Genomic DNA, 27856 nt, shown 5'->3' on the forward strand with positions numbered 1-27856 from the left:
CTTATTATTATATTTACTTTATATAGTAAGATATATCTGAGGAGGATGTTGTAGTATTGGTAGAATAATGTCATTTATCTTTTATGATTAGGTACAAAACCTGTTTTGCAAGCAACCGTCTTCCAATCACAGAACATAATTCCCATTGATTAATCAACCAATCAAACAACATCATATAGATATGTAGATGTCATGTGTGTGTTGGCATGTTCTTTGTTTCGGTCGTGCAAGGTGGTATTCAGTTTAAGCGTCAACGACAAAGTTCTCCTCACGTCTAAGCTGGAAAGATTTACTCAAATCCCATTTGTGTTTTTTTTTTGTCTATCTGTTGTCTCTAAATTTTTTCAATTCCAAATATTATCCTTTGTTTTTTGACTAATTTAGGCCGTTTTAGACTTCCCCAAACCTATAAATAGAAACACAATCATAACACATAACTCACAAGAGTGTGAGAGAGAGAGAGAGATCCTGATCTATGTTCTTTTGTTGATCTTTTGGCCAATTTGATCTAACATGATTATACAATTGCTCTGTTTCTTCTTGTTCTTGTTTCTTCTTTTACAAGTCACCATGCTTAAACGTTCTTTCAAGAATTTTGTTGAACAAGAACTCGGATCTTTCCCTCAGCTCCTCATCTACACCCTTCTTGAATTGACTCTCATCACCATCCTCTTCATAGACGGGGCTCTCGCCTTCTTATCAAACCAATACGCAAGATTCTTCGAGCTCAACACTCCTTGCCTCCTCTGCACCAGAATCGACCACGTTCTTGTCCCTAGAAACCCTCATTTCTATTACAACGACTCAATCTGCGACTCTCACAAGAAGAAAGTCTCTTCCCTTGCTTATTGCCATGTCCACAAGAAACTCTCTGAGATCAAACATATGTGTGAAGGCTGTCTTCTCTCTTTCGCCACCCAGAAGGAATCTGACTGTGACACGTATAAGTCTCTCATTGGGATCTTGCATAAAGATCTTGAGCTTCTCATTGATGACCAAAGAGAGCTTGCCTTGGCGCTCAAGAAAGACGATAACCTTGTTCAGACATCAACAAACCTGGTGGATTACAAGACAAACAACATTAGCTTGAAACAACATTGCTCTTGTTGCGGAGATTTATTGAAGAACAACGGTTCTTTCCTTGCTCCTGCTCCTTCTCCTAGGGTTCCCTACAACAAGCTATCTGAGAATGAATCTGAGTTTAGGGTTTTGGATGTGGACATAACACCGAGTGTTGTAAGAGGAGGTAGCAAGTTCTTTGGGACTCCTCTTAGAAAACTTCCTTTGGATAAGACAGAGAATACTTCTGACTTGGCTGATTCAGACGGTGAATCTATCCTTAATCAGCTCAAGAAAGAGGCTCGCTTGGACAAGAAGTCACTGATGCATTTGTATATGGAGTTAGATGAAGAGAGAAGTGCTTCAGCTGTTGCAGCCAACAACGCTATGGCTATGATTACAAAGCTACAAGCCGAAAAAGCCGCTGTTCAAATGGAGGCTTTGCAGTGCCAGAGAATGATGGATGAACAAGCAGAGTATGACCAAGAAGCTTTGCAGTCTCTGAGTAGTGAATTGGCAAAGAGGGAAGAGGATATGAAGGAGCTTGAAGATGAACTTGAGGCTTACAGAGAGAGATATGGATGTTTAACGGATAAAGATGATGTGAGAGAAGAGCTTCTTGAGGAACACGGCAGTGCCAGTGTAGTTTGTTATTCAAATCATGAGGACAATGGAGCAAACATTGATCAAACTGGGTCTTGTAAATCCGAAGAATCGAGATTCTTAGGGCAAATGAAAGGAGCTGAAAGCAAAGAAGGTATAGTAAAGGAGCTTTCAGAGATCACAGAGAGGCTAAGTGCTCTTCAATCAAATGGTGAACTGCTGAAACATATTGCTGATGTTTTAGATGTTAGTGAAGGTGAAGCAATTCTATTGCACATAACTCAAAATTTGCACATGCTTCGTAGTTTTGTTGCTATGCCTTCAGAATCATGAACTTGTAATACATCTTTTGTTGTTTCTTAGAGAACACGCAAGCTTCCAACGCCTTGTCTTAAATTCAAAACATTTCTCTTATTCTTAGTCGCTAAAATGTTTCAGATTTGCTCCATTGAATAAATATTTGGACCTCATTGGTTAAAACACAATTTTGTTTGTTGAGTTTATATGTGACTTTCTTAAATATATTTAAAAATTTAAAGAAAACTGATCGCTAAAGCCTAATCTTTTTAATTACCCTGAAAATTCTTCACTTTAGATTCATAGTGTCTGAAATTAGTTTTGAAAATTTCAATATAAAAAGTAACGTATCAATATAGGTTTGAACCCGAGATACAACCGAACCAACTTCTTACATTACTACTAGACCCACCAACACTTTGATAACATTAACTTTCGTGGCAAACAAAGTCTTCCTTCATGAAACCAATCCTTGAAGATGGATTGCAGAAACAAAAAATTATCGAACTGAAACTATTTAATTAGTTACGTTATTATAACCAAACAATACAGCAATTATTTCGTTAGGGAATATAGGTTTGATTGGTCTTTCTTTTAGTCTATTTGTGATTGCGTGTACATCAAGACAATTAAACCTGACTTACTTAAACCTAAATGAAAACCACAGAAATATTACACCAATACGAACCCAACATTCATAAAGTTTCAATCTTTCATGTGTTTGCCTTAAACCAATCTTATCTTATTCTATCTCGTTATAAGGTCAGTCCAAGAAATACCAAATTCCTGAGGCTATATAATCAACAGTAACCATGGTGACTTATCTTCATCATAACTCCCTAGCAATAACTACTTTTATCTATAGAGTTTCAGTCCTCTTTGCACTCTGCATCACTCTCTTCACCAACCCAGCCCTCTCCGGCTACAATAACCCCTTACAAGACTTCTGTGTAGCTGACCTCCAAGCTACCCCATCCAACACTGGCTACCCATGCAAGTCACAAGTCACCTCTGAAGACTTCTTCTACTCCGGCTTAAGCACTCCGCTAAACACTTCAAACCCTAAAGGTGTAGCCGCTAATAGAGCAAACCTCATGACGTTTCCAGGATTAAACACGATGGGAATATCAATGTACAACGTTGCAGTGGCCGCAGGAGTAGCTAACCCGCCTCACTCCCACCCTGGTGTGACCGAGGCAGGGGTCGTGGTCGAAGGCTTGGTCTTGATTGGGTTCTTGACGAATAACTACACGTTGTACTCGAAGGTTGCTGGTCCTGGTGACATGTTTGTGATTCCTCCGGGGCTCATACACTACGAGATGAACGTTGGGAAAACGGAAGCTCGGCTTTTGACTGTGGTGGCTAGTGAGTGGCCTAGCGAGGTGCTTGTGCCGCACACTTTGTTTCTTGCGAAACCAGCGATTCCAGACTTTGTTTTGAAGAAGATTTTCAAGACTGATGGTAAAACAATCAACATGCTCAGGACTAAGTTAGCTAATTAAACATATGTTTATGTGTTTCCACTGAAAAAATGTAATCTGGTATGAGTTTGCCTTAAAAATGAATAAATGAGCTGTCTTTTTATTTGTTTTTTTTTTCACAATAAAAATCTCAACATATATGGGAGATTTTCCGTTTTATGTCATTTCAAAAATAAACATTTGTTACCAAATATAAAACATTGATTCGCAAAGTAAAACATCAATCACTGAAACAAAGTCAAGTATAGCAGAAAAAATCTTAATTTACGAGTTTTTATTTGAAAAAAAAATCCATTTCATTTACTTTTACTATTCTATTAAGTTCGTTGAAATATCCTCAATAAAATACTCTTATGGGTTTATATCACACGTGTCACATGAAACATAAATTCGATTTATAAAATTCACGTCCTTGAAATTTGGAAGAATCTCTATCATCTATCTGTATAATATATTTTTTTTGTCAGACATTCTCTTTTTACGAGAGAGTCTAAATGGGCATTACAGAGGAGAGTTACGTAAGACTCAAGCCCTGTTCGTTTATTAGACGCGGCGTCAATAACGTGCGATCAAAAATATCAAAGGCCACGTCAGCAATTCATTAAAAACAGCTTGTGCGAAGATGTTGCGACTCAATTATACACGGAACAATTGCCGCCGCTGGCAGTAACGAAGTCGCTGTTTTTTACGGCGACCATTAAAATGGATGAAAGAGCTTTAGCGTCAGTTACGGCGGCAATTGTCATGTCGTTATTTCTCTCAATCGTTTGTTATTTTTTAGACGCTCATCTTTGCCGCGGTGTCTAAGAAACGAACATGGCTTCAATTACATAAAGAAACTCGACTAACAAGTAAACAAATATGAAGCCCAGTTTACTTGATTTTACATCGAGACTCTTTGGATATGTACCAGACATTCCACGCGTCTATTACAGAAATATCCCAGCCACGTGTCTTCACCTATTATTGTATGATCACCAAAGACATGCGCCTATACGCGCCACCGCGGAGAATGGAAAGTTTGAGATGCAACTCCGTCACAAAACGGCGATCTGCATCATCTTTTTTGTGGACACATTTATGAACTCCCCTTAACTCTTATCTTTCGCTCAAGCCGTTGTCTTTGGAGGAGGATTATATAAAACATCAAAATCCATCGAAGAAACAAGCGTAAAACTATGAAGTTTTGCTTTGTTAGAGATTGAAAACACAAAAAATCGCCACAGAGAAAACTTCAAAATCACCTAGTGAAAGCAAGATCCGCTAACCGGAAGAGAATATTTACAACAAAAAGACAAAAACTAAAGATGGTAACCGGTGGCGTGACCGAACACTGTTTATACGAAGGTCTTCTTTTTTGATGAGAGAAGTTGGAGGTCAGAAGAGAGAGGATGAAAAAGTCACGACAATTTGTATAATATAGATTTCAGAATTTGTATTATACACAACAATTATAGATGCTATAACGTTGCTGAAAAAGGCTATTTAATTAAGATAAATAAATATAAAAAGTTTAAGATATTTAAATTTGAAAAAGGGAAATTGATTAATAATTCTACTAACATACGCCTTAAAAAAGGAATCAAGATCTCCTTTTCTCCTCCTCCATCTCTCGTCATCATCATCATCGTCTCTGCTTATTTTTTCTTCTCTTTATTCATTATAACTCTACGAACAAAGCTACGAACTTTCTACTACTCTCGGATCCCTCTCCATTCAAAGTTAGCTTCTTTCTATTTCATTTGCTTGGATCCCAAGGAAATGAAGAAACCCAAATCATCAAAAGCCGAAAAAATCGACAAACTCGATCTCTTCTCGTCACTATGGAAGCAGAGACCTTTCCGTGTAATCATAGCGATAGGGTGTCTCTATCTCCTAATGGTCACCGTCGAGATACCTCTCGTGTTCAAATCCTGGTCCTCCACCAGCAGCTCCGCCTCCATCGATTCTCTCTCACGGCTCGAGAAGCTCGAAACAGAGCAGCAAGAGCCCCAATTCGAAACAATCCCTAACCCACCATCGTCTAAACCGACCCTGAACCGGACGGTACGCGAACATCACCGAGGCCTTCTCTCAAGCCTTCGATTCGATTCGGAAACGTTCGACCCGAGTAGCAAAGACGGGTCAGTGGAGCTTCACAAGTCGGCTAAGGAGGCGTGGCAGCTAGGTAGGAAGCTGTGGAAGGAGCTCGAGTCAGGGAGGCTTGAGAAGTCTGTGGAGAAGCCTGAGAAGAACAAATCCGACACGTGTCCACACTCTGTTTCGTTAACCGGGTCGGAGTTTATGACCCGGGAGAATCAGCTGATGGAGCTCCCCTGTGGTTTGACGTTGGGGTCGCATGTGACTTTGGTGGGTAGGCCGAGGAAAGGTCATCCCAAGGAAGGTGATGGGTCTAAGTTGGTTTCTCAGTTTGTGATTGAGCTTCAAGGTTTGAAGACCGTTGATGGAGAGGATCCTCCTCGGATCTTGCATTTTAACCCGAGGCTGAAAGGAGATTGGAGCCGTAAGCCGGTGATTGAGCAGAACACTTGTTATAGAATGCAGTGGGGATCTTCGCAACGGTGTGAAGGATGGAGGTCAAGAGATGAAGAGGAGACTGGTGAGTGTTTAGTTTAGTTTAAGTGTATAATCTCTTATTAGCAAATGATTAATAGGTTAGTGTTGTTTTGCAGTTGATAGTCATGTGAAGTGTGAGAAGTGGATCCGTGATGATGATAACTACTCAGAAGGGTCGAGAGCGAGATGGTGGTTGAATAGACTTATAGGAAGGAGGAAGAGGGTCAAAGTAGAATGGCCGTTCCCTTTTGTGGAAGAGAAGCTCTTTGTTCTCACTCTTAGCGCTGGTTTAGAAGGTTACCATATCAATGTTGATGGACAGCATGTTACATCATTCCCTTATCGCACGGTGAGTATATATATCTACATGATTGTGTTCAGATACAATGGCATTGAGTTGGTTTGTTCTGTTAGGGTTTCACACTAGAGGATGCAACGGGGCTTACCGTGAACGGAGACATTGATGTCCACTCTGTTGTTGTTGCCTCTCTGCCAACATCACATCCCAGCTTTGCTCCCCAAAGGCACCTCGAGTTGTCAAAGAGATGGCAGGCGCCTTTGGTTCCCGATGGGCCTGTGGAGCTTTTTATTGGCATTCTTTCTGCAGGCAATCATTTCGGAGAAAGGATGGCTGTGAGGAAGTCGTGGATGCAGCATGTTCTTATTACATCTTCAAAAGTTGTTGCTCGTTTCTTTGTGGCACTCGTAAGTGTGTTTTTTACATTTGTTCATATCGTGTTAAGTTATGAAGGCTTATTTGTATCTGTGATGTGCATTTCACCAGCATGGGAGGAAGGAGGTGAATGTGGAACTGAAGAAAGAAGCAGAGTACTTTGGGGACATTGTACTTGTTCCTTACATGGATAGCTATGATCTTGTCGTGCTGAAAACTGTTGCCATATGTGAACACGGAGTGAGTTATTAGATGCTTCCTCATAATCGTTCTTGATGAAATGTTTCTGATGAGGAGTTGATTGGTGCAGGCTCTTGCATACTCTGCAAAGTACATAATGAAGTGTGACGATGATACATTTGTAAAACTTGGCGCAGTGATCAACGAGGTAAAGAAAGTACCCGAAGGTAGAAGTTTGTACATTGGTAACATGAACTATTACCACAAACCTCTCCGTGGAGGTAAATGGGCAGTCACATACGAGGTATATACATTCTTCTGCATCACACACTCCATCTCTGTGTTACATGTTGTAGTAAAATGGTGTTGAGTGTTTTGTTATATATCAGGAATGGCCAGAGGAGGACTATCCGCCCTATGCAAATGGACCTGGATATGTTCTGTCTTCTGACATTGCACGCTTCATCGTGGAAGAGTTTGAGAGACACAGATTACGGGTAAGCAGAAGAGAGAGAATCATAACTAATTGTATCACATCTCTTTTTGACTTATCTAATATTGTTGCATACACCAGCTGTTCAAGATGGAGGATGTGAGTGTGGGAATGTGGGTGGAGCATTTCAAAAACACATCAAACCCAGTGGACTACAGACACAGTCTCAGATTTTGTCAGTTTGGTTGTGTTGAGAACTACTACACAGCTCATTACCAGTCGCCTAGACAGATGATATGCTTATGGGACAAGCTCTTAAGACAGAACAAGCCAGAGTGTTGTAACATGAGATGATCATTGAGGGAAACAGCCACGTTTTCATTTAGGCGTGCTGTAGAAAGACTAGGCATGTTGAAAAACCAATTGTGCAAGCTCACCATAGACTCTGGACTTCGATTTGATTAGTCTGCAAGCTTTAAGCCATCTAATCTGTAGAAGAATGGAAAGAAGAGTAGAGAAAGAAGCATATAGTCATACTGTTTATTCACTTTATTTGTGAATCAATTAATTTATTTTCATATGTACAAACCCATTTCTTAATCTAAATCAAAATTTGTTCTCTTTGACTGTCGACTTAGACAACATTGGCATAGAGCAAGAAACAGTTTGTGCCTTGTGACCTTCTTAAGGATTCTTCATGAATAGATAAGTTGTCTCCATTTCAAAACTTTCATCCTATGAAACCATTTACACTAATAAAGCCATCAGAATCAGAGACACACCAATAAACCCACCAAGCTTCCATGGAAAACAGTCATTGATCTCTTGTGTTCGTTCTTCTTGTTTCTCTCATGCTTAGCATACTTTCTTCATGGTCTCCTCTGTGTTCCGATTCAAGTGAGTTTCACATCCTCTCATGGTTTTGCTATTGTAGCTTGATGTAATGGATGCTTAAGGATCATTCCAATCTGAACAGGCAATTTCACGCAATGAACATTTTCCAAAAAGGGTTGTGCTTCTGTTGTGAAGTCAATCCTTTGTGCTGTAAGTACAGTATGCCTAAAGATTCTGCAAACGTTTTCATTATGAACTAAATGTATCCAAGTTCTCCGTTAAAGAGAAATTTCAACATTTATTGGAAGGAATGTCCGTACACTCCACAAAACAAGATTCACAATTGTGGAAGAAACTACAAAAAAGGGAGACAACAATCTCTCAGCCTTCTTCCTTCCCAACACAGACAATCGATACAAACATAAGTTACAGACAACTCATATAAGTTACAGACAACTCAACGGTTTGGGCCTGATTGAGATCCACTGTCAGGAGTTCTACTGGAAGGATCACAGTTCACATCACAGTTACATGAGCATCTTACGGTACGACCTGGCCACTTTGACTTATCACAGTTGAAAGAAGCGAAAAGCCGTCCATCTTGAGCAAACTTTGGATGAAAAGCCCTACACATCATCCCTAATTCAGTATCAGATCAGTCAAATACCCCACCCGAATCCTGATCAGGTTACCAGAGAAGAATACTATCCACGCTGTGCAGGCAAGACAGCGCAGAATCCTGATCAGGTTACCAGAGAAGAATACTATCCACGCTGTGCAGGCAAGACAGCGCACGGTTAGAGCCATCAGGGTGAGGAACCATGTTGAGGTAAGAGCCGTTCCCAATATTCTCAAGGCATAGACCAGGAGGGGGGGGGGGGGGGGGGGGTGCTATGCCTTGAGAATATTGGGAACGGCTCTTACTGGAGTAGTATCATGAAGAGTAACTAATTCGCCACTGAAGCAAACAGTTTCACTGGAGCTAGCTCCACCAAAGGCACTGCAAAACATCCCTCCCAAGTCCTTTGTGGAATTTTCTGAACTGGTTGAGTTACGGAGGACTGGAACAGACTGCTGATCTGAATTATCTTCAAATAAGTCCGATGAAAAAGGATCGCATCTCTGTAACATCAACAGTCACCGAAAAGGGGAAAACTTAAAACACAATTCTTCTTTTGCAGATTGTTTTCAAACTATTCAAACTAGGCTTTGGGTTTCTAGGAAACTTACTAGTGCTTCAAAAGTATGTTTTAAGGTAGTTGAGAAACTTCAACTTCTCCATTAAAGAGTAATTTCAACATTTATTGGAAAAGATGTTTATACACTTCACAAAAAATACAGGCAATTGATACAAACATAAGTTACAGACAACTTATATAGGTAAAGTAAATGATGTACCTCTATATATCATAAGCTCTGTATTCGTTTTCGTATCATATTCACAAGTATTCTATCGACGATGCAGCCTCTTCACAAGGATCTGTCGATAGAGCGTCTTTGTTCGAAAGAAGAGTACTATAGCAACAAGAAACCCAAAGAACGCGACAGACGCCATTATAACAAAGGACAGTCTGAAGCAGTGAGAGCCAAAACATTTGTTCCCTACCCCAGAAGCAGTCTTGTCGTAGATATAACCGATCAATCTTACAGAGAAGACGTAAGAACCTATGGGACTGGCGATGGATATGGTGTTGAAGATTGTTCCCATGTGGCGAACTCCGAATAGCTCAGAGGTGATTGTAGGCATCAGGGACCACTGTGAACCATAACAAACGCCAACTATAACAGAACCTACATAAAGGTTCCCTTGAAAACCAGAGGCTATGATAAGATGGCCTATGGTCATCGTTCCAAGAGTTGCAGCCATTAGCCATGGACGAGGCCATCCTTTCTTGTGAAGCATTGCATCTGAGGCGTAACCGGCTCCAAATCTACCAAGAAAGTTCCATATACTCCACAAGGAGACCAGTGAGTTTATCTCAACGGATGAGTACCGTAAAGACTCGCCTATTTGTCGGATGTTGTTTATTGTTGAAAGTCCAGACCCCATTCCACAAATCATGGCGAGAAACAACAACCAGAAGCTTAGGCTTTTCATAGCTTGCAGAAGATTCAGGTTCTCGCTCAGACCAGCTTCTGCTTGACTGTCGCCTACAGAGCTTTGGTTCACAGAAGTTGCTGCTTTTGGACTGGTTATAAGAGGGGATTTATCAGGCAACGCTGTTTTCTCCATGCGGTCACGACGTGCTCTTGTCGCAATAAGTAGAGGCAAGGCAAGGAGAAGGACGAGACATACAAGTGTGACAACATTAGCCACTGACGACAAACCAAAAGTGTTCTTAACAATGATCAAAATCATAAGATAAGCTGCAATGATAAGAGATACAGCTGAAAGACCATTTAGATGCTTTTTATCATCAGCAGTACTCGTCTCATAGATCCTGACCAAAGGCATGGCCAAGAGGGAGAGAACTGTTGGTGTTACAGCCAGCAAAAGAATGAAACTCGCCGGATCTCCACCGCACAGAGTCTCGTACAGTTGAATCAGTATCGCTCCGCTTAGACCGAGAAAACCCTGCCAATTAAGAAGGAGAGATAAGCTTGTCTGCTTCACTATAAACAAACCAAACAGTTTGCGCAAAGACTATGAGTCCATCCAAGACATAACCTTTATTCTAATGAATCATCTAAAATACATAACCCAACAATCTCTTCAAATTTCTGCCAAAATCTAAGATACCCACCAAGATGGAACAAACAAAACATCATCTAAACCACAAAAAGCTTCCACCTTGCATAAGATAAGCTCCCACAGCTATTACCGAACAGAGTCCATCCAAGACGTAACCTTTATCCTGATGAATCAACAAAAAAGCAATCTCTGCAAGATCTAAGATTCCCACCAAGATGGAATCAACAGAAAATCATCTACACCACAAAAAGCTTCCAGCTTGATTAAGATCATAGCTCCCACAACTATTACTAAAGTTTCCCCATTTTTGAAGTTCCAAGTAATAAACCATGATCATAGTCCAGGTCTCGACTCTCGAGGAAACAATCTAACACGTGACCCAATACACAACGAGAAACTCAAAAGCTACAATAAAGTCTTCACCTTCATGATGCCAACGGCTGTACCACCATAGTCAGCGAAATTCTCCACGGCACTCACAACATTAGCCGTGTTAAAGAACGTTTGCGATTGAGAAGCTATGAACATAAACAGGCACATCAGCGGCACAGGGGGCTTCCTGATAAGCCCAGTAACGGAAGCCCACATGAGAAAGTAACCGGCGAAGCACTGTATCGCTCCTATAGCAAGCACCACCCAAGGACCTCCGTTGCCTCCACGTCCGCGGCGGCGATTGGAGGTGACGTATGTGTACAGAAGCCCGGAGAAAACTCCGGCGTTAGCTCCGATGTCTTTGAAGACGGAGACGGTGTCGAGGGTGGATTGATCGTAGGATTGGGTCGATTTTAGAGCGGCGGAGTAGATTCCGAATGTGTAGGAAGCGCCGCTTGTGCACTGTATCCAGATACTAGCCGCCATGGCTACCCATTTTGACCTCAGGATCTCCATCGCCGCCAGTTACCCTCGCCGGGGAAAGAGTTTGTCGACGAGGCGAACACGTTACGGAAGATATTATTCGAAAAAATGGATTTGACAGAATATATATTTTCTATTAATTCTTAATGGGCTTACAATATTAAGATCGTCGGCCCATATATCGTAATGAATGCGTAGTCTAGAATGAGATAGTACCATGACTCTTGTTGTTTTGCTATTTTCAAAGTTAGCAAAAACCACATTTGAGAAATATGAAACTATTGTGTAGAATTTAGCTACTTTATTTGAAATGTCAATGCTGCTCCATTAAACCTAGAGTAGCACCAATAGCACCACAACCAGTGATGCCGATTGTTCAACAAGCTCACAAAGATGGTGAAATCAAAGATTCAGTATGTCGATTTTGGAAAGTATGATTGATCAATGCACATACACATACACAATGGTTTAATGTCCCTTGATTCATGCTTGAATAGGACACATGCTGGTATTTTATGTTCTCATTATAGTGATGATAAGTTTGGTTAGGTTTCTTTATTCAAATAGTTTTGTGTTTTCTCCTTTGTGAATAAGGTTTTGTTACGTTGTTTTCGTGAATAAGCTATGGTATATTTCATTTTACATTAGTGCTTTCTTTTTTTCAATAGGTTTTATATGACTAAATTGTGTATCAACGCACAATTTGATACAAGAGAGGTATTGTTTTCCATTATGCACGTAGAGTTGTTTTCAATTAGTGCACCAGAAATGTATTGTTTGTACAGTGAATGTACCAATTTGGCTAAATCTGGTCATGGTTACTTTGGTGATCGGGTTGATTTAAATGTTTGGAAGAGTAAAGATGAGATTCATGATGTTCTGCTCAATAAGTTGATGTATAATGACCGACGCCATAACATTCTCGGCAAGAAGCCAGCAAGTGGTAATGTTGATTACAACAGATTTTGACTTTGAGAGCATAATGTTGGATCTAAAAGACAAGGGTTGCACTATACTTCTAGCCCTTCCTGAGAAAGCGAATCAGAATTTCATGAATGGCTTTCATGCAGCACGGTATGTGTCAGGTTTGGTTCAAGTAGGTGGACCTATGTATTGGGTCAAAACTAATGATTTGGGAAGGGATAGAAGAACTGGAGGTTTTAGCCAGACTTGATAATTGTTTAATGTGTGAAAAACTTTGTTTGTTTGTTTGTGTAGGAGTATTTATGCAAGAATTAGCTCCAACTATGAGTTGTTTAGTTTATGTTCTATGAACTCTTAGTGAGATTAACATTTTAAAGTAAAAAAATTGTGTATCACAGAGTGTATATAAACGTTCTGTTTGATTTTTTTTAACATTAAATAACACATTACATCATTATATAATCTCTAATTGTATACATGCATGAAAAATGAACTTTGAAATAGACACTTAGCAAAATCTCTTTCTCGGCTTTATACTAAACAAGATATAAAGGATATCGCTCTTCCCCACGGATCCAGACTCTATTCAACCAGCAAAACTGATACGTTGCTAACTTTTAAGACAGATTCCTATGCACATCTTCTTGTTTCCACAATTCAAGGCTCCTTTAGATCTCCAGTTTTCATTCTCCATTCACATCATTGTAGAATCAAGACATGGTGGTGAGGAAACGGTTTTGTAACAAACATAAAACATACAGCAAAACATTCCAATATTTAATAAATATGGGTCTTATCACCCCGAAAGATTGATTTATATACTCCCATTACAACCCATTGCAAGAGGAGATAATGTCCACATGATAACAAAAAATTCTGGAGATAAAACTCCAGTCATCACTAACCATAAACCTTGAACCTTATGACATACAAAAACCAAGCCACTGAGACTAGCCAAAGTCTAATAACTGAATAGGCTTTATAAAATAAGAAGAACAAAAACAACTAATCTACAACTCAGAGCAAATGCATCCTCTCAACATAAGATGATTCAAGCAACCATTTCTTGAGAGGCTCTCCGCACCCAACAAAACAGCCTGAGTTCCCATTCTCAGTGAAAAACGGGAAGTTGAACATGTTGAGCAGTTCCTCAACTGCTTGTCTCACCATTGAAGTCCCTGTTACCCTGCTTCTTCTTCCCCAACCAGTTACTATATCAATCCTTGAAGGACATTCTCCTGAAACCAACATCTGCTTACGGAACCACGCAAGTGTCCTAGACAGTGCAGTCACTGCAGTTCCTTCCGACATTACATGGAGATTTATAAGCCAATAGCTACAGCTTTTCTCCCTCAACGCGTCTGGATACACGTTCTTGAACGCAGCCACTTCCCAGACCGAGCCTGCCTCTTCTTTTAGACCCGACTTGTGCAGAAAATCCACTACTGCATCCATGAGCCCTCTCTTACTTTCTCTGTCCTCGCTGTGCATGTAATCAAGGAAGTTGCTGACATGTTCACGAACGTTTTGGCCATCTGTACCTGCAGGTGGCATCTTGAGGAGAAACATGTGTGCCGGATGGCCTGAGACCGCCATTAGCTGGCCGCAGAATCCCAAGTCAAACTTTGACCTAGCATCTGTGCAACAGCTCAAGAGCAAGGTGTATGTCTGCAGAGAAGACTGTAGACCAAGCGCAAGCATGCTCTGCAATAAATTATAGGCTTCAGACAGCCTGTGGACCCTAAGGAAAGTACTGAGAAGGGAATTGCATGTAGGAACATTAGGTCTCAGACCAGCGTGAAGCATTGCTTGATACCACTGCCAAGCCTTGTCCACATTGCCAGCTTTTCCCCACAAGTCCACCAAAAGACCGTAAACCGGCTCATCAGGAACCCAGTTCTTACGCTGCATCTCGGTGAATACAGCCTCTGCTTCCTCTAGATACCCACAGTGCCCAAGCACCTCCATGACAATACTGTAAGTCACTTTATCAGGCTGAAACCCGGCACCTTTCATGTCTCGGTAGAGCTTCAACGCACTCTGATAGTTCCTCGCCTTGGCGTGCAAAGCTATCATGATGTTGAACGTCACCAAGTTAGGAGTACAGCCTTGACCAACCATCTCACAGAAGAGCCTATGTGCAGCAGGTAAATGCCCAGCCTTCCCAAGACAGTTTATTATCACACTGTAAGTGAAAGTATCAGGAGAGAGCCCCGCCGCTTGCATTCTCTGATACATGTCCATGGCAATGTCGAGAAAACCAGCTTTAGCATGGATGTCAATAAGAGTACAGTAAGTTACACGGTCAGGCTCACATCCAGCCTCTTGCATTTGGTTGAAAACATTCATAGCTTCTCTGAGGTAATTCGCACGGCCGTAGCTGTGGATAAGACGGTTATATGTAACGGTATTTGGCTGACATCCATCTCTAACCATCTCATTGAGAAGCTTGTTTATCTCACCGAACTGCTTTGCACGACCGAGGTTGCCTACCATTGTGGTGTAAGTATGGCCATCATGCTTAAACCCGGGTTGTCTTTTGAGCCAATAGAAGAAACCAAGCGCATTAGTATAATTATCCATCTGCTTGAGAACTTGGTTTGCTTGGTATGCATCCACCCTCAAGCCAACATTGTGAAGGGCCTCTTCAGCAGCAGGTCCCCATTTGAATCTCCGCAATATGTTAGAAACATTCTCTACAACGTATCCAGAGTTGCAATGCTGCTGCTGCCTAGGTGTTGTCACTCTCATCATTTCCCTTGAGGGTTTACTGAAACCTTCAGCTGGAAATTTCATGATCCTGTCATCAGAAGAATGCACGTTGTTAAAGTCACAACCACCAGAATCAACGTTGGCTCTTTGCGGCATGCTTTTCCTCTTTCCAGAGACATTAGTTGTTGTCTGTAAATCCTGAGGTTCATAAGGCTTCCCTGCCACATCATTTGAAGCTTGCCTTAAGCCAGATCTTTCAGCTTCCTTAGGGTAGTCTTTAGAGAGATCCTCTCTTCTGATGACTTTCACATTTGAAGACTTCACACTTGTAATAGGCCGAGAAGAGTCAGCAGCCATACAGCTTTTAGACAAACCAACGGCTTCAGCTCCATCTGATAAAGGGATCTTATAGTTTGCTATATCCGACAGGAAGTTCACAGTTCCAATACCAATAGGTGCCACCGCGTCTTCTTCAATGACAACGGAAACATGATTTACAGAATCTGGTTTCACAGGCAAAACAGGAGAAGAAGCATGCTGGGGAAGAAGAGATGGTCGGTGGAAATGTTCAGCCTTTGCCTCTACTGGTAATAGATTCCCCGCTAGTCCAGCTGCTAAAGTCGAAGCTCTTTTCCCAGTCAGTACAGCTTCATTTCTGTTTTGCTGGCGTCTCAAGACGGAGCTTTCATCGTCGGCGGATGTACAAGAGTTCCCATCAGCTGCACCAGATCTTGTTCCACCAAGGAAAAAGGATCTCGCTGTACTGGAAAGATTACTAATCTGCTTGGCACGAATCATTGTCTGCAGAAAATGAAAAAAAAAGAAGAAGATGAATCACAAGCTCGATCAGAGAGGCTCAAAAGATTCAAACATAGCCCCAAACAAAGAGAGTAATCCTTTGAGTTATATTGTTGGCAACCTATTATTACACACTACCTGATATATCTCTCACCATATGCAAACGGAGCCACCAACGTAGAAATTAAGGTATAAGTTAAAACAAAATACACGTAGCTCTCTCCTCCCACACATAAAGCTGTATACATCTCTACCTCTCTGACCCTTAACAGTTCACATGAAACCAAGAAACTCTGTACATCATTTATCCCAAGTCACCCTTTGTCTTGTATCATTCAACGGAAGCAAAACAAAAAAAAAAAAAAACTGAGTCCTTCCATTTTTCTTTAAGCTTCTCCATAAAGTATCATCCTTTAACACACCAAACCAAGAATATACAACAACAATACTTTTTGAGCCTCCGCATTTTCGCAAGTTGCTCAAAATCACTGTGCAAATTCACCACAGTGAAAAATGAGGCACTGTTAGAATATCCACCATCTGATTCCACATTCAAATCCTTAAAATAGTTGATTCAACTCCCCAAAATAAAATTGCACAACTTCCTAAAACTAGAGTCAAAACGTTTTGAATACGTTTTAATCTAAGGGAACGCTACAACACAGAGAAACCCATGAATCTGAACCGTGTCTATTGCTAAGAAAGAAGCGAGATTTCCATCGGAAAATGAAAGAGAGAGGGAAGCGAGATCAACGAGACTAGCAAAAGTCTCTCTCACCTTCGAAAATGGTGTGGAGTTTGACTTCCTTCGTCTTGCTTCGTGTTCCCCTGATGACCCAAAAGGAGAGAAGAAATCGAGTTTATCTTTCTCCCTCTGCAGCCGTCAAATGTGAAAGCTTCAAGCTTTTGTGTTTTGCTTTGCTCTCCAAGCAAAATTGAGCAAAGGCTGACCTTGCAAAGGTCTCGACTTTATTATTATGCCTTTTATTATTATTGTCTTTTTTTAATTATAATGTTTTCTTTAACCTACCTCGATTTTTCAGTTACACCCCTATGTTTTTACTTTTTATATTAGTCTATAACACTACGATAAATGTTTTTATTGAAAACAAAACAGGCCATTCGCATTTTAATCTGATCGATACCATAACAATATCCGTGTTATTTAAAGCTTATTAATCGTTAAAAAGAGATATTCATTAGTAAAATATTAATTTATTATCAATCGACTTCCCTGTTAGGTCTTAACTCTTAAGTAACCAATGTTGGGCCAAAATGGTAATTTACAAGTTTGTGGGGTTGATTTGTGAGAATAAAAAAAAGATTATATGGGGGATTTAGCTATAAAAACGGTCTTTTACTCTTTGTTCCCCTTTGTGCAACGTTTCATTGTTGCCCTCCCCAAATATCGTTTGTATACGTGGCTTCATTTTTTGAATACGACAGCTTTGTTAGGTTAGTAAAGAGTTGCGAGATTTAGTGGATATGATTCGTTACAAAAACTAAATATCCGCCGCTTCCTTGATTTAGATTTGTAGAACGTTCTTGATCACTAAATATGTTAAAAAAATCCTATAGAATATATGGAAATGATGAGACAAATATATTGTGGAATTAGAGATTTTAGTCCGTTGATTTATGGTAATATAATATAAACTCTAAAAATAATATAGATTTGTGTTTTTCTTCTTTTTTTAGATTTGTAATAAGGTAAGCCCATGATTATGAGATCATTTGCCTTTAGGCTTTGTATGTTCTATTCCAAGCATTTCGTTTATGCTGAGAAAATATAATTGGTTTTTGTATCTGTTAGTTACTCCAACCAGCCCATTTTGTATTTTCTTGCTAGACCAGCTATATTAAGATGTAACACATGTATCTTTATGTAGGTCATCTCTCCTACTATGTTATGGAACATTATGCAGCTTTAATAAGTGACTCGTGAAAAGGCCTGAAGAGCTCAGAACTTCTTTCTTTTCTATGGTCAAAGCTAACACATACAAGAGTAGAAGTAGTAGAAGAACTCAGAGCTTAAACATGTAATGGAAAGGAGTAGAAGAGATGTTGAGAAATGTGATTACCAGCAGTCTTCTCCCCTGAGACGACAGCTGGTGATTTCACGGCTGACTATGAATCATTTATTCAAGTGTGAGCAATTAATAAATCATTTCAGATTACAGAGTAAGTACAGAAACATCTCGTTTGGTTCAAAATATTACAGTCAGGTCTCAACCTGGTACAATCTGATTATAACCTCCAACAGAATCCGACTAATAAAATAACGAATCATAATATTAATATGATATAAATCATAGCTTTTAAATCTTAACACAAAATGAATCTTTATTCTATTCTCTTCCTCAACTCAAGTATCATACGAGACCTGGACACTCAAAAAAACACACCCTTAGATGAGCCGATCAGACAAGCTTGGCAACCGCCGGAAAAAACTGAGAGTCGCCGTAGGCATTGTGTCCCTAAACATCGGATGCCTAAGATAGTAAAACCCAAGAGCCACCGCCACCATTTTCGCCGGAACCACATACAGAACTATCGTGATCACCAAACATATTGTTATGAACAACTTAGTTGCTCTCGGATCTCTCCAGCTAACCAACGCTTGAATCCGTTCCCCCTGCGCTGCAAAATCCCCTAGAATAGTCTGAACCCTCACCGCTAATATCCTTAACCGATCATACCTAGCTCTGATCACTTCCGGTCGCCTTGAGCTTGGTATGGTGTCGAACTCTTCGTCTAGCTCATCAGGATCAACAGTTTCGGCTTGTGATAACCGGATATCCATGCCAGCCGGTATCTTGGGTCTAAACCGGTAGTACCAAACTCCGATCATAACCACATACAAGAACGCTGTCGGGACGACCAAATCAGGGTACCACACAAGAACCAGATATAGAATGTGGACTAGCACCGTCGTCACTGGATTCCTCCACCGCCGGATATTATCTAACCATTTAGCTAAACCCACCGCCCAAGCTAAAACCCCAACGATCCTATACCAATTCGCTTTGCTCTTCCTCATGCTCCACGAATGTGAATCTGCATCCAACATGTACCGAACCACCTCTGGTCCCAACGGTGGTTCTGCTCGAGCCAGCCACGCTGCAACCATTTTCGTCGCCGCTCCTCTCAATGCATCTTGTTGTGCTACACCTAGAGGTCTTATATAGTGCATCCGAGGTAGAAGTGGTTGTCCGTACGCCGAGCAAACATCAGGTAGCAGCGACGGGCAAGCAAACCGGACCGCCACTTCGATTTCACCCATCTTTTTCAGACCGCTGGGTAACAGAACCAGTAGAGGATACGAGTTGGTGTACACTTTGTTGCTCTCTAACGTCGAGACTCGTATCCGTATCTTCCCTATCCGAGTATCAGGTCTATCATCGGAGACGTCTGAGAACATTCTCCAGTTGTCGAACACCCCAACGGTTAGGACAGTGCAGGGATCGTAAACCTGCCACGTGTACTGCTCGTGCCATCTCGGGTCGAAACTGTCAGTTATGGTTCGTGTCCGAACCCATTTCTTGCCGTACTTAGCTACACAGTACGCATCAGTGGAGCCTTTCCCTCCGTTTTTAGCCTTCATCGGTAACAACCCACGAGCTCCGAGTATCCCCAGCTCAAGTACTCCGATCGGTGGTTTCCATAGCTGCTTAGCCGTGGGACGGAAGTCGCTACACACGTGCGCCGCCTCTTCAAGCACGTGATACCCACCTTCAAGACACAGTCTTAAGCTTATCCTTCCACAGTAAGGTCCTCCACCACCACCACCACCACCACCTTCTCCTTCCAAAGCATGCCATTTAGACGGCACAAAGCGCTCATCGATTCTCTGCTCAATGGAGCTCACTGGGATCATCGCGTGCCCTAGAACCATTGGCTCTTTACTCGTCCTATCTTCAACCATCAGCATCAAGCAGTCTTCTAACGGCTCTCCAGCGACAAAGATCATATCTTCATGCCAATGAAACGAGCCACTGTGATTATTCATCGAGCCTCGTCTTGTCCTCGCCGACTGAAACCCTAACTGAGCTTTCACACGGACCTCAGGCGCCGTCAGCGGCGGAAGATTCGGAGCAATGTGGAGATCCTGCGCCTCGAGAACCGTCACTCTCAAGTACCAAAGCTTCGGCGACTGGTACACCTTGGAGCGAGTGTGCGCCACGTGTGGAGCGTCGGAGCTCCACGCCTCCGGGAAAGCCTCGTCTACCTGAGTGCCGATCCATACAGAGAGCTGAATATCGCCGGAGACTCTCCCGGAGTTCTGATCGGCAGCTGAGCCTTCGAGGCGGTACCACTGAGGAGCAAGCGGACTATCCGGCGGGTCGCGAACCGGAACCTCGGAGAGATCGAAACAAACGCCGCCGAGGAAACTCTCCGACGAAGCGTCCCACGCGGAGATTTCGAGAGTCGCGCCGGACGCGGCGGAGTCTGTTCGGTTATGTCCCAGCGCGAAAACCTGATTCCACTCCGGAGAATCCGTTGGTTCGCCAGGCCGGTTAACAGCCGGTTTAGACCTGACGAAATGGTTAGACGTCCGCACTTTAACGTACGCGCTCTCGTTCGGCGGTAGTCCACGCGCCTTCACGATCCTGACGAAGAGATACTGCATTGGCTCGACGAGGTTGTAAGGGTGATGAGTCTTCTTATCCATCGTCGCTTCCGAGGCTCCTCCGATCTTGCTGTTGATAACCCTAGGCGAGAAATCTCCGTTAGGCCGTTTCGCCGCGGCGACTCTGATTCTGTCTCCGCCGGGAGGTCTCCCCACCTGCATCTTCCTCACCTCCGGCGGATAACGGTGCACCTCGTGCGGCGGAGACGGCGGTCGCGGAGGATGGTTATCGCTAGGACCTTGCATTACCTCCTGCGGCGGAGATTCCTCGACGATAACCACCGGCGGTTGCTGAGGTTCTTGATAGCTATGACTCTGCGCCGACTCGAAAGACGGTTTCTCCGGAGGTAGATTATGCATCTGCTGCGGCGGAGGAGGAATAAACTGTTCATCAGCTTCTTGCGGTTGCGGCGGCGGTGGTTGTTGTTGGTGGTGGCCACCGATGTCCATGGTTTCGTCGGCGACTTCGTCGTAGTAATAAATCTTGAGCCCAATCTCGCCGCGAATCCAGCTGAAGACGCTCTTCTTCTCCAGAGGGAAGTAGACAAGGCCTTCGTCGCCGCGTCTAGAGAACTGGCTTCCGTAGATCTTAACCCTACCGAGGAAATGGTTTTTCCGGCCGCCGCCGTTGCCGAAGCGTTTGTCGTTGTAGACCTCGATGTCGAGCTCGTCGTAGTCCATGTTCTGAGGGTCGTTGACGGCGAAATCGAGCATCTCGTTCCAGATAGGGTTCAGGTCGCGGAACTTAGTGGAGGTTCGTTTCTTCTGAGCGTCGAAATCGACGACGACGTAGGCGCTTGAGCTTCCTTGGCCGTCTTTCGGGAGGAGGTTGCGGGCTTCGACTACTTCGACGACGAGTTTTCGCTGCATCCTCGATGGGGGAGGATCTGATTGAAACGGCGTCGTGTTCATCGTGGAAAGAGAGAGAGAGGGATAGCGTTTCGAACCTTTGTCACAGAGACAGACGGTAATCGCGGAAGAGAGAGAGAGAGAGAGAGAGGAGAAAGTGTGTTTTTTCGAGGCTATACTTATTTATTTGAATATGTTCTTCTTTGTTCTTTCTTTAAAGCCATTTCTTCTTGTAATTGTTTTTTTCTTGCTTGTTTTGTATAAGTAATTTAGTTTCTGTTAATACCAATTCTTGAAATTAAGTACTTAGCATGAATCACATAAACTCTGTACGGTCGAAAAAAAATACTTTTATGGATTTTTTTGCTGTATTGTATTTGAAATACTGCTAACTAAACTTGTGAACTAGCAGTTGATGTGTTTTACAAATGTATAAAGAAATTACTTCAGTGTGTTTTTTTATCAACTTAATTACTTCTAGTGTTTAAAGACCCAAATAATTCAATGAATCTCGCCAACTTTTGTAAGTTTGACAAACTGAATTTTAACCTAAATGGAGTATGTAAAATCATCATTATTTAAGAAAACTAATGTAAACATTTTCTAAATAGTAATATTTTAATATAATTTAATTGTGTAATTCTACTTAAAATCATTAAAATATTAAAATTATTTAAGAAAACTAATTTTCAAGAGTTTTCACTTTTCCCTTTTCATGTTTTTTTAGTTTTCATTTTAATATGTTCAAGAGTTTTCACTTTTCACTTTTCATGTTTTCTTAGTTTTCATTTTAAGAAAATCATCTCATTTTATATCTTATATATTTGAATGATAAAAACTCATCTAATGTTATAGCTAAGAAAACTGGAGTAAGTTAAAAAAAATAAAATATAGATTTGAATTGATTGGTTGAATTAATAAGAATATATTATATACATATGAACCTAATTATGGTGAAAGGCATAAAGAGGGAAAGAATATTTGGCGTTAGGTAATGGGGAAATCTGATTCCATTCTCTATCGCCAAGCCTTCGTTTTATTCTTCCCTTTTTACGTGTTCTCTGATTTTATTATTGTACTCTCTCATTTGTTTATTTTATTTCTTCTTAATTCTTCATTTTTTTATTAAAGTCGCCATTACAATATTACATGAAAGATTTGGCAACCAAGTCTGTTGGATGGAATTTTTAGTTATTAATAAACACACAAGTTTCTTAATCTACGAAAAGGACAATTATCTCAAAGATTATTAATGTTTTCCCTTTTAAAGTTCGGAATGTTTTATAAAGATGCCACTTACCGTTTGAGCAACGGACTCGACTAACGAAATCCATACCATCATTTAAGGCCCAAACTTCCGCCCGGTTTTGTTTTATTTGGTAAAATCAAGGTCATTGCTATAGATTGTTCTTTTCATTTTAAGTCACAGAAAAATGATCAATACTTGTGAGTTGTGACTTGAGAGGATCAATAAATGTTATGGGACTTTCACATAATTACTAAGCAGTGGGTTTCTTATTTTATGAAGGAAAAACCAAGAAAATCTTGTTTTTATTGCATTATATGATATGAATATAGATTGTTCTTTTCATTTTAAGTCACAGAAAAATGATCAATACTTGTGAGTTGTGACTTGAGAGGATCAATAAATGTTATGGGACTTTCACATAATTACTATGCAGTGGGTTTCTTATTTTATGAAGGAAAAACCAAGAAAATCTTGTTTTTATTGCATTATATGATATGAATACTACCATTTAATGTGAGGAGTGAAGTGGGTAGGGACCATTATGATCCTTGATTTTGTATCCCACACACTATACGATAAAGAATTTTGTTCCCTCGTGCTCTCGTCATTGCCATAACCTTTGTTTATTTCCATACCACCTTTTATGTGTGTTTGTTGTGAAATATCCCGGTTTGGTTATAATCACAACCATAATCGGTTAGTTACCGACCCGGTTTTTCTGTGGACAAAACACAAAGAAATGAATGAATATTATACTTTTCCAAACAGTATAGCACATGTTTCAAACATCGTTTTCATGAAATTGAAAAAAGCATCACCGTTTTCATTAAAGATTTGAAGTTTTATTTTCTTTATCACACAAGCCCTCTATTAGAGCAACTCCATTGGTGAACCTTTTAAGAGAGGTTCTTAGCAAAAAAAATTTTTTTTTTAATTAATTTTGTAAAGTTAAGGATTTTCAATTTTTTGGTTGTCGATTGGTGAACTCCAAAGTGGAGTTCTTAGGAATAAACTAATATTATTTAATTTATGAAAAAAAGTTATGTTTATTGAAAAAAATATAAAACATACAATAATTATGATTGTTGGTTACCAAATTTTACAAATATATTCTCAATTAAATCGGTCTTCAATCAATCGTTCATGTTTCTTTTGGTCGCGAAGTTCACTCCGAATGGCATTACCGAGATTTGAAGGCATGTTTGTAGAGAACGAGAAATCTACCTCTGAACTTCTGCTTGTTTCTCCTTCTACGAATTCTGATATATTGTACCGAGTGTATCCATCTCGTTCTTCTTCCACTATCATATTGTGTAGTATGATACATGCTCTGATAATGTTGTTGTTTTTTTCCTTCTCCCAAAGAAGAGCCGGGTTTCTAACAATTGCAAGACGAGCTTGCATGACTCCAAATGCACGCTCAACATCTTTTCTGGCGGCTTCTTGACGTTCTGCAAATAACACGTCCTTTGGACCTTGAGGAATAGAGATGGATTGGATAAAGGTAGGCCACTTTGGATATATACTGTCGGTTAGGTAGTAGGCCCTATGATACTTGTGACCGTTGACGGTGAATTCAACTCTTAGAGCTCGACCATAGATAATGTCATCAAAAACCGGAGACCGATCAAGGACGTTAATATCGTTCAAACTACAGTCTCTAGAACAATTGTTGGCTTCCCTGCACCACGTGTATATTGACCTTTCCAAGAGTGTGGACAATTTTTCCATTCCCAATGCATACAGTCAATGATTCCTATCATTCCAGGGAAACCGCGTACCTCTCCGATATCAAGTAGTCGTTGATGATCTTCAGGTGTGGGTCTTCATAAATACTCCTCTCCATATAAATCTATGATTCCTTCAGTAATTTTTTCCAAACACAATAAGGCAGTGGTCTCACCCATGCGGAGATATCTGTCCACCATATCACCTGCACAACCATAGGCCAACATACAAATTGCTGCAGTACACTTTTGTAGTGGAGATAGCTCGAACCGGCCAACTGCATCTCTTCTATGTTGAAAATAAGGAACTTCAATGGAGAAACAATTAACAATCCCCGTGAATAATGATCGGTTCATTAGGAAACAACGCCTAAAATAGTGAGGTGGATATGTCGGCTCCTCACTGAAATAGTCATTCCACAAGCGGTTGTGCCCTTCCTCGCGGTTTCTTTCTATGTATGCTCGTCTCCTCGGTACTGTCGGTTGATAGTCCACTATGTTGTTGTACATTACTTCGATTTGTTGTTCGAAATAATCTTCAAACATGTTTTCTAAATTTTGTTCTTCGTCGTTGGATGAAGATGCCATGTTAAACTCTTAATAAAACTTTTAAATCCCTGTAATAAAAGAAAGACCAAACAATATTATTGTAAACCAATAATGAACTAAATTATCTATGGTTGTGTTGTTGCTTTTCATGTTCGTTTGGTGTTTCTAATGAAAACACTAAACACAAGCTTACATATATAGTAATAGTAGTATCAAGTGAAGAAGAGATATAGCAAGAACCAGAAAGATGAATAGCAAGAACCAAAAAGAAGAGGTATAGCAACACCACTTACAAAAAGAACTGGATGATATAGTTGAACTCTCGTTTGCTTATACTGAACCATAAATGCAATGGAAGGTAGACAAGAACCAGAAAGATGATAAAGAAATACAAGTTTAAATTGAGATCAACAAACACAAGAAAGGTTCACATGAAGACAAAGAGTAGTTCACATGACAACTAAAATAAAAAAAAGGTTCACATGACATAAAACAACAAGACATATCAAAGTTCACATGACATACAACAACAAAAGATAGCAGTGCTGTGCTCCCGTGCTCTGCTCTCGTGCTTTGCTCCCGTGGTCATCTATTCCACCTGTGACAGAAAACAATAAGAGATTAGACTCCTCTGTGCTAAACAATTCAACACAGGATAACTAACTCAAGCCTATTACCGATTTACCTAAGAACACAACAAACTCAAACTTATCCTAACATTTCTGACATCAATTTAAGTTTTAGTGACATTTCCATCGCAGAAAGAGGGTCAGGCTTCTCAAGCAACTTCTCCAGCAACTTCTGCTTGTTTAGTTTGTCTTTCATCTCCAACACTGTTTTTAACTCTGTGTGATTAGATTCCTCTTGAACACCCTTCTTTTTCTTAGCCGCTTTAGCAGCCTTGATATCCGGAGGCCTAGCACCACTAACCTCCTCATCGCCTTGAACATCACCACCAACCGTCTTCCGCTTCACTTTAGAACTATCCTTAGCCTTATACGCAAAGCACCATTTCTGGTCATGCCTAAGCTCTCTCCAAGCATGTTCTAGAGGGAACTTACAACCATGGTCATTGAAGAACATGTCTAGTGCTTTCTTCATCACATCATTGTCATTCTCACCGCTTGATTGGTCCCTCAATGCCGCATCATAGCAACTACAGAATTTGCAGACTAGGTCATTAAGCCTTCCCCACCTTTGCTTGCACTGACCTAGCTCCCTAGTGTCCAACCCAACATGTTGAACACTTGAGTTGTAGTAATTATGGATCCTTGACCAGAAAGTTCCCAAATTTTGCTCATTTCCTACTGTTGGATCCTTGCTGGTGTTGAGCCAAGCACTTATGAGAATAACATCCTCCTTCGGAGACCATTTCCTCCTCTCCTTGACAGTAGATGCTTCTGAGGAGTGGCTGCTAAAAGCTGGAAGATCAGGTGACTCGAAGTCTATGGATTCAGAACCTGAGAGGTTCACAAACCCTGGAGTGCTAAATTATCCGGTTTGGCTTGTTAAAAAGCTAACAAACCCTGGAGAATACGATGCCATTTTCTAAGTTTGTGGATTTTGGTTACTATCTGTGGTTGGTAAAACTCTGTGTGTCTAGGTCTATTTAACTAGTGTTCTTCGTTAAATGATGTATTTACTATCTAACCTAATCCTAACCACCACCCTTCGAAAGTTAACATAGAACTTTAAAGACCAATCAACTCAATGCAGTTAGGAAGAAACAATTAAAACCAGTCATACCACCATTAATAAGACTCAGATAACTTTGGACTCACATACGAAGTTAATGTTTAAAAACAAAAAATGTTTGAAATGAAGTGGAAGTTAATGTTTAAAAACTTCAAAGTTTGAAATAATGTTTAAATGTTCAAACTAGATAATTAGATATCGTAAAAAAACTTTAAAATGTTTTATGAACTCACCTTATGCGGCATACTCAAGCTGAGACACTTGGGCTAAGAGCTTCTCCACCCCTGCCTGCAAGAATTTTAAAATGTGTGTCAAGATTTTGAAGAATACCAGACACATAACCTAAATCGTTAAGAAAAGATAGAAGGCAACTCACCTTCAACTCCTGATTCTCGACTTCCAGCTTTACCACCAGGGATTTATACTCTTCACATTTTTCCAGCCTCGTTTTCATGAAACCTAGCTCTTCCTCGACTGCACAGACCCACGGCTGCCTGTAATGCATCCCATCACCCTACATAAATATAACAACTATGATTACATTTTCTAAGAAAACTGGACAGATAGAAATAGAACAGGTAGTTCACTTACTTTGTACTCCTTGCAGGTGAAGAACCTCTTCCCTGGTAGGTAGTCAAACACTTCTGCTGGAGCTCTCTCGCGCACTAAGTGTTGCCCACATACACACCGTTTTTGAATTCCTTGCATCAAGTCTGTTACAAAATGTAGGGTATCGAAGTGGGCCTTATGCGCCTTCATAGATCTCCTCTCTTCATTAGGATCCATGAGCTAACCTCCAATACTGTCAAAAACAGATTGGGGCATCAGTAACAAGAAATAAACAAAGACGAAAGCAAACCCAAACAAAGACGAAAACAAACAAACGAAGACGGAAGACGAAAGCACCAAATCCAAAATCTAATTTGAAAACATAATTTGAAAACAAACCCTGTATCGATTTGAAAACCTAATCTAATCGAAAACAAACACAAACGAAGACGAAAGCCCCAAATCCCAAATCGTCTTTGAACCCTGACGAAAACCCTAATTTCAAATCGAT

General features: G+C 40.7%; 6 protein-coding genes across 7 annotated transcripts; 3 read left to right on the forward strand and 3 right to left on the reverse strand.

Annotated features, from left to right (window-relative positions):
* Positions 1-15: 15 nt before the first annotated feature.
* LOC106385212 (probable myosin-binding protein 6) lies at positions 16-2327 on the forward strand. The gene has a single exon (XM_013825154.3). It carries the CDS (start codon positions 514-516, stop codon positions 1993-1995), a length of 1482 nt encoding a protein of 493 aa, XP_013680608.1. The 5' UTR covers positions 16-513; the 3' UTR covers positions 1996-2327.
* Positions 2328-2588: 261 nt separating this feature from the next.
* LOC106383616 (germin-like protein subfamily T member 3) lies at positions 2589-4818 on the forward strand. Its single transcript, XM_048760012.1, has one exon. It carries the CDS (start codon positions 2772-2774, stop codon positions 3459-3461), a length of 690 nt encoding a protein of 229 aa, XP_048615969.1. The 5' UTR covers positions 2589-2771; the 3' UTR covers positions 3462-4818.
* Positions 4819-5024: 206 nt separating this feature from the next.
* Positions 5025-7908, forward strand: LOC106387243 (hydroxyproline O-galactosyltransferase GALT5). Its single transcript, XM_013827061.3, has 7 exons — positions 5025-6039; positions 6113-6345; positions 6411-6701; positions 6781-6909; positions 6980-7153; positions 7239-7346; positions 7424-7908. The coding sequence occupies exons 1-7, from the start codon at positions 5202-5204 to the stop codon at positions 7634-7636; spliced, it is 1986 nt and encodes a 661-aa protein (XP_013682515.1). The 5' UTR covers positions 5025-5201; the 3' UTR covers positions 7637-7908.
* Positions 7909-9397: 1489 nt separating this feature from the next.
* Positions 9398-11768, reverse strand: BNAC06G22780D. Its single transcript, XM_013827057.3, has 2 exons — positions 11232-11768; positions 9398-10691 (listed from the first exon to the last, which is right to left on the reverse strand). Exons 1-2 carry the CDS (start codon positions 11694-11696, stop codon positions 9567-9569), a joined length of 1590 nt encoding a protein of 529 aa, XP_013682511.1. The 5' UTR covers positions 11697-11768; the 3' UTR covers positions 9398-9566.
* A 1575-nt stretch (positions 11769-13343) lies between these two features.
* On the reverse strand, positions 13344-17081 carry LOC106387238 (pentatricopeptide repeat-containing protein At1g74750-like). 2 transcript variants are annotated; one of them, XM_013827056.3, is made up of 3 exons: positions 16876-17057; positions 16236-16585; positions 13344-16100 (listed from the first exon to the last, which is right to left on the reverse strand). In XM_013827056.3, exon 3 carries the CDS (start codon positions 16095-16097, stop codon positions 13605-13607), a length of 2493 nt encoding a protein of 830 aa, XP_013682510.2. In that variant the 5' UTR covers positions 16098-16100; positions 16236-16585; positions 16876-17057; the 3' UTR covers positions 13344-13604. The 2 variants fall into 2 exon arrangements, with proteins under 2 accessions (XP_013682510.2, XP_013682509.2); XM_013827055.3 differs by lacking the exon at positions 16236-16585 and having other exon boundaries at positions 16876-17081.
* Positions 17082-18221: 1140 nt separating this feature from the next.
* Positions 18222-21784, reverse strand: LOC106383615 (protein QUIRKY-like). Its single transcript, XM_048760013.1, has one exon. The coding sequence runs from the start codon at positions 21637-21639 to the stop codon at positions 18505-18507; it is 3135 nt and encodes a 1044-aa protein (XP_048615970.1). The 5' UTR covers positions 21640-21784; the 3' UTR covers positions 18222-18504.
* Positions 21785-27856: the final 6072 nt, after the last annotated feature.

This window comes from Brassica napus, chromosome C6 (genome assembly GCF_020379485.1).
Source record: "Brassica napus cultivar Da-Ae chromosome C6, Da-Ae, whole genome shotgun sequence".
NCBI lineage: Eukaryota > Viridiplantae > Streptophyta > Magnoliopsida > Brassicales > Brassicaceae > Brassica > Brassica napus.